The sequence below is a fragment of the Sinocyclocheilus grahami genome, unplaced genomic scaffold, assembly GCF_001515645.1.
Source record: "Sinocyclocheilus grahami isolate Dianchi unplaced genomic scaffold, SAMN03320097.WGS_v1.1 scaffold518.1, whole genome shotgun sequence".
In the NCBI taxonomy this organism is placed as follows: Eukaryota; Metazoa; Chordata; class Actinopteri; order Cypriniformes; family Cyprinidae; genus Sinocyclocheilus; species Sinocyclocheilus grahami.
Window position 1 is genome coordinate 788,615 of NW_015505697.1, and position 13,754 is coordinate 802,368.

At 38.6% G+C, this 13,754-nt stretch overlaps 1 protein-coding gene across 4 annotated transcripts; it reads left to right on the forward strand.

Moving 5' to 3' along the window:
- Positions 1 to 5,110: 5,110 nt before the first annotated feature.
- On the forward strand, positions 5,111 to 12,832 carry LOC107554910 (cartilage intermediate layer protein 1-like). Of its 4 annotated transcripts, none has more exons than XM_016237568.1 (9): positions 5,111 to 5,167; positions 6,039 to 6,199; positions 6,665 to 6,727; positions 6,832 to 7,101; positions 7,343 to 7,519; positions 7,687 to 8,001; positions 8,534 to 8,642; positions 8,954 to 9,111; positions 9,234 to 12,832. In XM_016237568.1, the coding sequence occupies exons 2-9, from the start codon at positions 6,133 to 6,135 to the stop codon at positions 11,588 to 11,590; spliced, it is 3,516 nt and encodes a 1,171-aa protein (XP_016093054.1). In that variant the 5' UTR covers positions 5,111 to 5,167; positions 6,039 to 6,132; the 3' UTR covers positions 11,591 to 12,832. The 4 variants fall into 4 exon arrangements, with proteins under 4 accessions (XP_016093054.1, XP_016093052.1, XP_016093055.1 ...); XM_016237566.1 differs by having other exon boundaries at positions 5,127 to 5,229; XM_016237569.1 differs by having other exon boundaries at positions 5,127 to 5,229; positions 7,355 to 7,519.
- The last annotated feature ends 922 nt before the right edge of the window (positions 12,833 to 13,754 follow it).

Consider the following 13,754-nt stretch of genomic DNA (forward strand, 5'->3'; position numbering starts at 1 on the left):
CACACTGTTTGGTGTTCCTCCCATCTCCCCCTCTCTGTCCTCCTACCTCTCTCACTTTCACACACACACACACACACACACACACACACACACATTGCTTTATTAACCAAAAATCTTGGACTCCAGAAAGTTTGGCTTTTCTTACTTTTTTTTCCCATGAGAAATGTGAAAGTGCAGAATGTCCATATCCTCATGCAGAAATCCACAGGATGTGAGCAGATTTGTGGCCACTGTTAGCAATGTGTGAGAATGGTGCTGTGACTAAACAGACCAGCAGCATAAACACATCTTCTAAGGCCATTCATGGCCTGAAAACAGCCATCGACAGTGCTGGAATTTCACTTTGGACACATTAATAATGTGCAAAAAGAGAAATTCAAATCACATCTTTCAACACATCTTTTAAATCACATCATAAAGAGCATTTCGTAAACCAATGAAATAAATTAACAAAGAAAAAACATATTTTCATAGTCCTGAAAAAGGACCAGACAGCTATCAACAGCTCTGCATTTTTCATTCACACATCTTGACATTTTTCATGAAGACTGTTTATCAACAGAGGTTTTATGTTTCTTACATTGGTATTTTTTCTCAAAACATTTATCGGTATTCTGTCTCGGAACACTGCCTTCATTCTTATAGTATTAAACACGAGAAGAAGTGTTACAAACAGCAAAATTTAATTGCTCATTTAGTTTTGAATTCTTTTCTTCACTTGTTCTAACTGTTCTCTACAGAGTGAACTTGTGTGAGTGTATTAAACTTGACAGGGTGTATTAAAATTTCCCAAAACCTCATTCTTCAGGGTTTCCACACTCATGGAAATATCATGGAATTTTAAAATTGCATTGCTTTTGTATAGAGTACAATCTTCTTGCAAGCTGTGGAAATGTACGTGTTATGGATTTTTTTCTTCTTCTTTTTGCAAAATATTCTTAATCATTTATTAGTGACCTGGCCTGAATAAACATGATTTTTTTTCCAGCAATAACATGATGGAAAGGTTATTGAAAAGTCATGGAAATTCATTCATTTGCCATAAACAGGGAACACTGATGCATAATGATGTTCACGAAATGACATATTCTTGGAACACAAATAAAAAGGTAGTTCAAAAGGCACCCTTTGACTCTTCAAACCAATTAAATTGTATAACTGTATTCCCTTATGTGAAGACAGGAAGATTTAAAGCATATTTTTTTGAAGTATCCTTTTTTGACTTTTGAGGGAAAGAGAGACTGAGTCAGAATAAACAAATGGATGTTAGAAAGTTGGAAGATCTCATCCATCTTGCAGGTCTGCCACATGTTTTCAATCTCATGGACCATTCTGCATGTCTTTGTGTTTTATAGCCGCAGGACAGCTTCATGCTGAAAGCGCTCATTGCTGTGCCTCAGGTCATATACTTGTGTGTAAATGTTGAACATGCCCTTTAAATGTTTATATGGCTATGTGTCTGATCTTGGGAATATTTCAAACACTTCCAAGCAAGTCTGGAACAAACCTCTTACTTGAATATCAGCGCTACTTATCTTAAACACAAAAAAGACATAAGACAATGTCCAGCAAATCTGTTTCATATGTTGTTGATCCACCAGCTCAACCACTTCTGATTTACCTCTCAGAGTGAATCATGTGTAATGCTTTTAGCCACTTCAGGGAATGTGTGCATCATTCAGAATGGCAAGAGGAAAGAGGTTAACGTGCTCTTCCTGAGGTCCAGGCCCCTTAATGACCCTACCAGAAGCTGCTCTGCATACTTTCACTGGTGTAGTCATTAAGTCAAGCTTCCTCAAGAACCCCAGCACACTATCCATGTATGATTCAGTTTAGATCCAGACCCACTGAGTTTAGCCATTACTTGTTTCTGCTGGTCAAGATTAGTCTTGCCTGGATGGCCACAGAGACCTTACACAACACTAATTCAAAAAACTGTTTGACCAGAAACATTGCACTTGCTACCAGAAGAGTGCAGTCTAAAGAGCAGGGACTTTACCATGACTGAAATGATAAAGCAAACTTTTCCCAGACTACAGAAACTTTGGTTTGGATCTTTATTTTCCTCCAGCATTAGTAGTCAAAGCACTAGACACCTGCAAACCACGTGTTCCTTACTGAGGTCTTGATGCGTGCCATCACTTGTCTTGAGTCTTTGCCTGTTGCTTGACAACTGGCAAACCTTGTGTGTTTGTCTGTTTTTGTTTGTATTTCCAGTTTGTCTCTGAGAGCCCACCCTACAGGTCCTGTCCTGCTCAATTAGAGAGAAATAAGTTGCTTTGAAGAACAGCAGTCCTCTTTAAACAGCCTCATAAAGAAACCTCACAGAAGATTGCAGTGCAGTACGGTTATTTAACCGCTTCTGATGAGACGTGTTATGCTGTACAGTATGTGTAGTGTCAAATTGCATGATTTTTTGGGGGGGACATGAACATGGTGATACCATGGTATTCTTTGACAGTGTTGGGGGTAATATATTACAAGTAACACAAGTTACGTAATCAGATTACTTTTTTCAAATAACTAGTAAAGTAACGCATTACTTTTTAATTTACAAGAGAATATCTGAGTTACTTTTAGTAATGCAAGTTACTTTTTTTTCCAATTTATTGATTGACAGCTCTCCTGTCCCCATGTTGAGAGAAATCAGATGTTACTGTAGTTCAAAATAAATATGAATATGCATTAATTCATCTCACTCACACAAAAAAAAAACAGATTCAGTATTCCTCAAAATGAATAAAAATAATGCAACTCAGAATATGACGCAAACCTGCAATAATTAAATGTTAAACAAACCCAAATATCCTTTATGTATTTAATCCCATTCTATTAACCAGTGTCTTTGCTTCTGGCCTTCGATGATCCAGTTTAAGCATACTAATAAGCACAAATGACTCTTCTTCTGCATTCTACTGTACGGACGTAAATTTACTTTACCTTCAGCCTGAGGCTTATTCATTTTACTTTTGGTGTGAAAAGGCTTTTATATTTGCCAAAAATATAACTTTTTTATTTTAAAAACAAGCAAGCAAACCCTGTCCAGATTTAAAAAGTAATGCAAAAGTAACATAACGCATTACTTTCCATAAAAAGGAACTAAGTAACGTAATTTAGTTACTTTTTTATGGAGTAACGCAATATTGTAATGCATTACTTTTAAAAGTAACTTTCCCCAACACTGTTCTTTGAAGCATCTTGGAATATCGTAGTACATGGTAATCATTCAGAGCCATGTTATTAACATCTGGCATCATGCTACCACTATAGTACCATAGTTAATTTAGTACACAATGAAAGGAAAAGAGTGTGTCTCTGTGAGTGTAAATTGTATGAGTAGGGTACAAGAAGAACCTCTAACCAACAAAGTTTCTACTCTCTCTTGGAAAATAATAACATTGTCTCCATTCACCTTTGTGAATATTGGCATCTCATCTGGGACACTAACTACTTCCTGTTTTTATACTGTTCTAATGACCTCACACTCCACCAAATTGCCCTAAAACAGGACACTCATGCGACACTGAGTGTCCAGAAAACCTGAGGTAAGATTTCATTGGAGCTGTCTACTTTTCCATTCATGCATGCTGGGCTTAAACGTTGCCCATAAAAAGGAATTGCCCATCGCATGACTCTGTTTGCGTTTAGCCATTATGTAACAGTAAGTAGCCATTTTTATGTTCTGTCAATTTCATAGTCGTGCTGTATATCAGAATGCTTGTGATTGTAGCCCAATCATAGCCATTCTGATATTTAGCAAAACAACACCAGCACTGTTGAAATGGCTTAAACAAATACAGATATTGGAATAATTCTACAGACAGAAAAATACAAGAGCACTAACCATAGAATTGAGGTCTCTTTTTCAGAGTTAGAGCATGCTTTCATATTGCTCTCCCATGCATTTTTCTTTTTGCTTTTTTTCTATTAAGAGACAAGTTAATAAAGGTCATTCCAGGGATGCAGATGAACATATTTTTAGAATATGCTCTAAGTCCCAGAACATCTGGTGTTTCTTGTTCTCCAGGTTTCAACAACTTAGTCAGCATGTCAACGGTATCCCATTATGCTCCACATAGACAATGAAGAACATTTTTTAAACAATGACCCCTAGATTTTAGGACAGTAAGTTCAAATGTATTTTTTGTCATGAGAGTAAAGTTCCACAAAAATGATGCCAATAACATGATTTTTTTGGCAGACCGTTGGACTTAAAATGACTGTTATCCAACATCATTCTGTTATATATCTTAAATCTCTTATACTGTAGCTCTAGAAAAATGCATTAAAGCATGTAAAGCTCCTTCACAGGAGCACTTATTAAATACTGAATTTCAACAGGACCACTGGACTGACACTAATCGCAGCCGTTTTGGACCACAGAAACTGTTCCATTGCTCTGTTCAAAGTTTGCCACTGCTTTACTGATTTCATTTGAGTAGGTCAGTTATATGGAAGTTAGATCTTAAAGGGCCTCAATGCAAGTAACACTTTCTTGAATCTAATAAAAAGGCCTGATCGTTCATATTTCAATATTTTAGACCTGTTTTGCTCTGACTTCCCATTGACCCTAGGATCTGTCATTCTTTACAGAATTCAATCACACAGGTTTATGTTCTGCTGATACAGTGGATTTGTTCGGCAGATTCTGACATCATGACTGAAAAACCACAGTGTATTGCTGTTGGCTCTCGAGTGTTACAAATCATTCATATTGTTTATCAACACATTCAGAGGGACGGATGGGAAAGAGCATGCTAATGTGTTTGAGAAAGAGTCACGTAATGGCTTTCATGTGTTTGAAATATATGGATGTCATTCTTGAATGACTTTCTTGTGAATGTTACATAACTAAACATACTCCCAGCAACGAATATCTCACTACTGAGCTGACACAACTGTGAATCATTACGGAAAAATATAAAAATAAAATAGTCAATAGAGACTCTTTTATTTCTTTGAGATTATTGTTCCAGAACACCCCTGACTGATAGCCAGCAATGCAGTCCACTGTACAGGAGCAGTAGATGGTGCTGAACCATGTTGTTGTTTCATGGCAGAGAGCCGACCCTATGGCTCAGGGCTGAGCTATATAAGTACCGGACACAGACGTGGACTTCACATTCACTCTCTCTCCTCCTCATTCCAACTATTTAGCAACTGCTCTGTAAGTATACCACAGAAACAAGCAGGAGTACAAAAGCTTTCCATTTCACCGAGAAACCTTTGGTAAGGTCTCAAGCTTTTCATCTTTTTTACTGTAACCACATTTTGGGGATTTGGATTCAGACACTAATGCTTTCTAAATTGTTTTCTGTAGAAAGAAATTCTCACTATTGTAGATTTTGTATTTATCACATTGATTTTTGAACAAAATTACCTGTTCATGTTTTTTTGCTAGCTGCTTTATATGTACTAATTATTTTTATCTACATATCAGTTTGTAATATAGTACTTCATAGATTGATTGTGACATTAAAACAATGCTTCAAAGTTCAGTTGAAGAGCTGTTGCATTTTGTAGTCATTTTTGTATTGAAGTACTCATGTTGTGCCTGGTCTTAGTTGTAATAAATGTGAATACAGACAGCAACTGTTAAAACTGACTGCATTGAAAATATTTTGTTACGCCATACACAAATTGTATGTGCATATGGAATGTGTTCTTAGGTTTTTTTGGCTGGATGTAAAAACATTTGTGCATTCCCTTGACACGCAGTGATGGCGCTCACAGATGTGATATTTGAGAGCACTTAAGTACTTAAGCTCTTTCTCAGCAGCTTGTCTTTGTTTCAGTATGCGTTTTCAAGGATTCTGTTCATTTTCAGCCATTTCTTTAAAATAGAAAACTTTTAGGTAAACTAATTTTAGAATTCTTCTCAGGTCAGTTTGAATTTTGAAAGGTTGAAATGAGTTCATAACTAGTTGAACAGGGACATGGGAGTTTCCAGTATGATTTCCCGAAACGAAAACAATATGGTCCATTTCCCTGTGTGCAATTTACTAATCGTCTTCATATTTATATCTGATCGGCACAAGATCTGTGGCTGGACTATTCTTAGTGTGGAGAGAGCTGTGTGTGAGAGGTCAGAACCCCTTTACCGGAGCTTGGAGGTCATTAACGGGAGCCAGGATGGGCTGCCTCTCAACCTGGACCTTTCATCTGCTTCTGTTGGGAATTACAGGCACCTTTTCTCAAGGTATGTTTGCCTATGAATTTTAATCCGCACATTTCACACTGAATTGTTAATGCAAGTTATTGCTCATGGAAGAAGCTGAAAGACTTCAACAGGATATTGACAGCTGGCTCTTAATGAAACATGACTCTTCCAATACCCCAACCCCCTCTTCAGCAAATCCATTACTGAAGGCAACATTGTTCTAGTGCCCCCATAATATCCAGAAGCTGAAGTGTTTTGCGAGCCAGCAGCAGAAAGCCACCTGCTAGCAATTGGTTCTAATCTGTGTGTGAACCACTAGCGGAAATCTCTTTCTGAAGTAATCTGAAGGATTACTAAAGAAGTAATATTTTATTAACAAGACCCACGTAAATAAGCCCTAAATAACCTATAATATACTTTATTTTTCTTACCGCTTCCAAAACCCATCAGTGGCTTGCATCATTGTAAAACTATACGAAGAAACTAATGCAGTTTCCTTATTAGGGACGTGGAGAAGCATCATGGGGACATCATGGAGACCAAACCCAGCTGTGTACCATAATGAAGGTAGGCTTGTATGATTCTGAAAATACATAACCAATCAAATATTTCAAAAAGTGAGCCAAACTGGTACTTAAAACCATTAAAACTCCTCTCAAAACTTTCCTCAGATAATTACGAGTGGACCACATGGTTCAATGTAGATCACCCTGGAGGGAAAGGAGACTATGAGAAGCTGAATGCCATTCGTTTTTATTATCGAGCCCGTGTCTGTGAGGTTCCTCGAGCTCTAGAGGCACGTACTACCGAGTGGATCCCAGCTCGCAGCACTGGGGAAAGAGTACATGCTGACCCAGCTGTGGGCTTCTGGTGTGTCAATGATGAACAGCCTGTTGGGAGAAACTGCTCAAACTATGCTGTACGTTTCCTGTGTCCTAAAGGTAAGTAAATGAGCTGTAAAAGACAAATGATGTTTCTATGTTCAAAGCTCAGTGTTATTGTGCACATTTTCTCTGATTAAATATGCAAATGAAATACGGAAAAGGTGGATTTGTTGATGTTACTGCAGAAATACTTTTTCACAAATCTATTATTTTTAATTTACCATGAGTTAACATCAGTTTTTGATTTCTGATGACACCCTAGACATTTAGCAGAATCTCTCTATCTCTCACCATTCAGAAATTGTTTCAGATGTTGAAGAAGTGATATGGGGTCCATGGTCAGACTGGAGTCTGTGTCCAGCTCAGTGTGATCAGGTTGCAATACAGCATCGCTCTAGAAGCTGCAAATCCAGTTCCAAACAATGCAATGGCCAAACTGTCGAAGCCAGGCCATGCCAAGGGCCACCTTGCCCACGTAATACATCTACTGTTTCCTACAGTTTTAAAATGATGTCTTGTCAATTAGAATTTCAGATAATCTTCATTGTCATCTATATTTACAATCAAAACCAAATCAAAATAATTCATTCAGTTTACCTTACAGTTGTTGAAAAATCTCTGTTTCCTCTTTTTCTTTCTTAGGCTGTGAACTCCACTGTGTGATGGGCAAGGTAAATGATGAGTGCGATGGCTGCATGTGCCAGGATCATACAGTTTTAGGATCAGTCCGTAGTGCCGGGGGTCTCCCTGCACCTGGAGCTGCCATCCTCCGTGCTGGTGCTAGGCCCAAACTCTTCACTGTAACTGATCACAATGGCCATTTTCAAGTCCCTGGAATCTGCCCTGATGGCAACACGACGCTAATGATCAAGCTGAAAAACCACGCTCCACACCAAGTCACTGTTCCCTTGAGCAGTGAACGCACCTCCGTTCTCCTTTTGAAGCTAGAGAGAGCAAGTAATGCTTCTTTAAAGACCTTGAATCCATTTGACATATGAACTGTGTGAATCTGTGTTAACATTAACATTTAAACTGTTCTTCAGAAAGTCTTCTTGAGATAATATTCTAATGTCATTTCAGGGGTCAATAATAGATAAGTTGGGCCTATAGTTTTTGATGGCTCAACTACAAAAGAATTATCAATTTTATGCATTAGAATTTTATTAAATACTTTACAAAAATAAATTAACAAGTATATAGCTATGATGTAAACCCCAAAATTTAGCTGGAAAACAGTGGCATACAATGTAAAACATTACTGATTGGTTTGTAGTTTAACACATTTATATTGATGCTTCCAAGGCTATCACAAGTCATTTTGACAATTTCAATGAAACCTCATTCATGTTAGCTAGCTTTATAATGTTGGTGAAAAAATAGCAATACAATGTGGAATATGTCACAGGAAACTAAATCATTTAAGTTTGAAAAGCATACAAATGGATGTACAAAGTCAGTGAATCTAATGCAATATCAATGTGCTTCTCAGAAAAACTGTATGTGTTGAAAAACCCTGAGAACAAGGCTAGAAGGGAAGGTCAGACAGCTGCCTTCTGTTGTAAGGTTGATGGGACACCTGAACCAAACCAGTATGAATGGTAAGCTTAAGCTTTCAGATATAAATTGATGTTCACTATGAAATTTTGGCTGATTACAAGGAAATCATGTTTCCTTATCTGATGGTAATAAATGAGGGAAAAAAAGAGAGTGACAAAGACACTCGAAAGTCAAAGCCCTCGTGTGTTACGTTCCTTCAATAAAGTATTAAAATAAATAAATACATACATACATAAGGAGGACAGTTCAGACAAACCAGGTTATCATGAAGTTATTTCTTCATCCCCACAGCATGGCAACAATTATCCTAAATGTGAGAAAAACTATGATAATCACTGTTATCAATCTTTAGGTTCCACAATGGTACTCTGCTGGACAGGAGTCAGTATCAATATGACGAGACACTGGTTTTGAGGAATGTCAGTTTGGACCATATAGGAGAATACTACTGCAGAGCCAGTAATGAGAACGGAGCCATCAAATCTAAGCCAGCCACCCTCACAGTTATTGGTGTGCCCTGTCATTCTATTTTAACTACACATATTTCATATTAACCTAAAATTAATCAAAATACTTAAATAGTCTGGTCTCAGTTTGGTATTTACCTGTTTTCTATCCATTTCTATGTTAAGGTAAAAAAGCACCATCATGCAACCCTAAGCCTTATTCCCATCTGATTCAACTACCACATGACTGCTTTCAAAATGAGACCAACTCTTTCTACTATGATGTGGGGAGATGCCCAACATCTACATGCACAGGGAAGCTGGATCTCGGCATCAGATGCAAAGACTCAGTTTCCTACTGCTGTGGAATTTCAAACATGGAGGAGAAAGAGATTACATGTCAGGAATATCAGTTGCCCATCATGGTAGTGACTCAGTGTGGTTGTAAAACATGTGTGGACACAAAGGCTATTGTTCGTGGACATGCTATCGCAGCAGACACTGGTGAGCCCATGAGGTTTGGACACATCTACATGGATGGCGCAAGAATAAGTCGAACTGGATACAAAGGCACATTCTCTATCCAGGTACCTACAAACACAGAGCGTCTGGTCCTCACCTTTGTGGACAACATGCAGAAGTTTGTGAATACCACAAAAGTGCTACCATTCAATCCTAGAGGTGGAGCTGTGTTCTACGAGATCAAGCTGCTGAGGAAAAAGCCAGCTGTGATTATTAGCTCAAGAGAGACTAATAAGCTAGATCTTGGTGAGGTAGAAGGGCAGGATCCAATTGCGGAGCTCGAGATCCCACCAAATGCATTCTATAAAGAAAATGGAGAGGTGTTCATGGGAAATGTCAAGGCCAGCGTGACTTTCCTCGACCCCAGGGATGTATCAACAGCAGCGGCTGCACAAAGTGATCTCAACTTCATTGGTGATGAAGGTGACACTCTGCCCTTGAGGACCTATGGAATGTTCTCTGTGGACTTCAGGGATGAAGAAGGAGGTGAATCGCTCAATGCCGGAGAGGTGAAAGTGCGTCTCGATGCAGCACAAGTGAAGATGCCCGATCACTTGAAGACCATGAAATTATGGTCCCTTAATCCTGATACAGGTTTGTGGGAGGAGGAGGGCCAGTTCCATGCTGAGAAGAAACAAAGGGGGAAAAGAGAGGAGAGGACCTTCCTCATAGGTAACATGGAAATCCGTGAGAGACGGCTGTTTAACTTAGATGTACCCGAGAACAGGAGATGTTATGTGAAAGTGCGGGCTTTCCGTAGCGAACGGTACATGCCTAGCGAGCAAAGTGAAGGAGTCGTGATGACTTTAATAAATATGGAGCCCACACCAGGGTTTTCAACCAACCCTCGGGCTTGGGGTAGATTTGATAGCGTCATTACTGGCCCAAATGGTGCATGTCTTCCAGTCTTCTGTGATGAACAGAAATCAGATGCATATTCAGCCTACATCATGGCCAACCTTGGGGGAGAAGAGCTAGAGGCAGTAGCATCCTCTCCAAAGTTGAATCCTAACACCATTGGCGTCCCGCAACCCTATTTGAATAAACTAAACTACAGACGCACGGACCACGATGATCCCAGGATAAAAAAGACAGCGTTCAGCATCAATGTGGCCAAACCCCGGTCAAACGTGGCTGAGGAAGCCAATGGTCCAGTTTATCCATTTGACAAACTTAAAGAGTGTGAGGAAGCTCCATTCAGTGCAGCTCACTTCCGTTTCTCAAGAGTTGAAGGAGATCGGTACGATTACAACACAGTGCCTTTTAATGAGGATGACCCCATGAGCTGGACTGAAGACTATTTAAGTTGGTGGCCAAAACCCATGGAATACAGGGCCTGCTACATTAAAGTAAAACTTAACAGTCCCCATGAGCTCAACGTTCGGTCTCGCAATATGGGAGGTACCCATCCAAAAACTGTTGGCCAACTGTATGGCATTCGTGACACAAGAAGTATCAGAGACATGGACCGAGCAACTGTTTCAGCAGTGTGTCTGGAGTTCAAGTGCAGTGGAATGCTGTATGATCAAGACAGAGTGGATCGGACCCTTGTGAAAGTAATGCCTCAGGGCAGCTGTAAGCGAGACAGTGTAAACAGCATGCTACAGGAATACTTGGTGAACCACCTTCCACTGGCTGTCAACAATGACACAAATGAGTTCACCATGCTTGCACCTCTAGACCCACTGGGCCACAACTACGGTATATATACAGTGACTGACCAAGATCCTCGGACAGCCAAAGAAATTGCGCTTGGCCGTTGCTTTGATGGTACTTCAGATGGCACCTCGCGAGTCATGAAGAGCAACGAAGGAGTGGCATTAACATTCACCTGTGGTGATAAAGAGGTCACTAGGCAGAGTATGTTCCAGCAGATACAGAACTCACTGGGTCAGGCCACAGCTGGAAGTGCACGGCCGGGAAGAGGAAACCGGAGGCAGAGAGGTGGCTCAACAGCACCTCGCAGTAGTATGAGGAGGAGTACTCGTAATTCCTACACACGTGCCCAGTCCATTGGTTGATATTCCTAGAACTTAAAAACTATACATGAGACAAGACAGACCCATTCCCTATGGGGGCTGCTCTCATGTTTAACTCAGAGTTACTGGATTTAGGCCATTTTAAAACTTGGCAGAATAAGAAAATTAAGGTTGTATTTGAACATGGCTGGGGCAAAGTCCCATAGCAATTTAGTATCGCAGATAACATCAACTGGCAAACAATATTACAGATTTCATGAATTACAACTCAAATTAATATTAGAGTGAAGAAAACAACTTTTTACTTTATTAAAAACCTAACTAAAATCATATTTTTTAACAGTAACCCCAGAGGAATGTGTGCTTCATGTAATTTTTAAATTTTCTATTGACTTGTACTGTGGTAAACATTTTACTACTTGAAACTGTAAATACTCAAATATTTATTGCATACTTCAGATCATCAAAAACAAGGCAGTAGAACATCACATTTCCACTCAAACATGTATGCCATTTATCACTCATTAAAAAACTCTGAAGTTGTCCAAACCCTTTACAAAATACCAAGTGATACCTTTAGTCCAATGATTTGATTAAATTAGAGCTTTAAAAAAAAGCAATGCCTTTGTGTCCTCATTGCCCAATTTTAACAATGTATGAGAAAATCCAAGCTGTTTTTTATAAATAGTTTTTGTCAATAACAAGTTTGCATTTCATTTTAATTCATTCATGCCTGTAGAAGCTTAGTGACAATGGGTCAAATAAAAGCACGAAACCCCATGGATCTGTTGCTTCAACTAATGATGATTAAACCCGATCATATACTGTCATATGAGCAACACTACTGAATATCATTAATCGATCAAATGTGCAGCAATACTTTAAAGTTAATTTAAAATACCATTTGGCGGAGAAACAACTGCACCAGTTAGTCTGTTCTGCATTCATATGAATGAAGGCAATGTCAACCGATTCAAGATGATGCTTGGATTCAGTTTTGTTTTACTTACATTTTTTCCATTCTTTCATTTAGTCAGGGTGCCTCCTCTGTTCATCATGTAGTGTTGACTCAAAACACTGACAAAGTCCTATTATTTCAAATGTTGAATGGTTCACACTTGGAAAACTGTGCATAAATATGCAAGAAAAGTACAACTATACTTTCAATAAGGACATTCTTGGAAGAAATTAATTTGCATAGAGCATCACATTTACTTCTGTGTAACTGAAATTGCACAGCTTTAAAAACATAAGTTACTTTCAAGGAAAACAAAAAGATATTGTCTGCAAAGTTTTCTACAAGGCATTGAAATGCTTATTTAAGCCAATCAGAGGAAACGCCTCCATCAAAAATGTCCCATATCTTATAGTCTGTTTTCGAAATAAAAATGAGATTTCAAGGCCATCTGAAAAAATGTACTTTTCCCCCATTTGCCGCTGAGGTGCAATGGGCTGATAGCACTTTATGAGGAGTCTGTCACCAGTGGAACCAAGTATAGGGTTGACACACTGTTCAGTGTCAAAGATGGCACTGAGAAGCATGAAAGGGTAATGTTGCATGTCTGCAAGGGTATCTGGGCAGAGAGGGAATGGGAACCTTCGTCACATGAAGTCATCGTAGTCATTGCCATAGCCATCATCAAAACCACCATAATCAGCAACGTTATCTTTCATGTTTGCTTTCAATCCACCACCAGGGAGTACACCTTTCTTCTTTTTCTTATTTGCCTTCTTTTCCTGTGCATAACAGCAACAAATTAATATTTAGTATTTTGCTGTTGATATTTTGATTATAATGAACAATACAGAATTACTATAAATAACAAGCGTGTTGGTGCCTGTAAATAAGATCCTCAACTAAGCAAGAATCAAGTTATTTGCACTCAAAAGAGGTTTTGAAAAGTTCCTCTAAAACAGAGCAAAATCATTCAACTTACCTTTTCTTGCTTTTGTTTTTCACTGAGCAGAACAGACAAAGAATTACTTATTTTTTTCAGGTCATCTACTTCCACTACACAGAGGGGGGGGAAATAAAATATTAGTCTAAAGACACGTGCAATGTTTTATGTTTAAGAGATCCAACATATTATCTAAAAAGCTGTGGAAATAGCAGCAATTTGCATTATTAAAAAAAAAAGCTGACAAATATCCACATACAAATAAAAAAAATATTTACATGAACTAACATGAAATACAAAGCTCTCGA

Bases quoted from the DNA above. Each gene is read 5' to 3' on its own strand.
- LOC107554910 (XM_016237568.1), top strand. From the start codon at position 6,133: ATGGGCTGCCTCTCAACCTGGACCTTTCATCTGCTTCTGTTGGGAATT. The intron at 8,002-8,533 runs GTAATGCTTCTT...TGTGCTTCTCAG, and splicing joins TTTGAAGCTAGAGAGAGCAA to AAAAACTGTATGTGTTGAAA. The intron at 9,112-9,233 runs GTGTGCCCTGTC...TTCTATGTTAAG, and splicing joins AGCCACCCTCACAGTTATTG to GTAAAAAAGCACCATCATGC.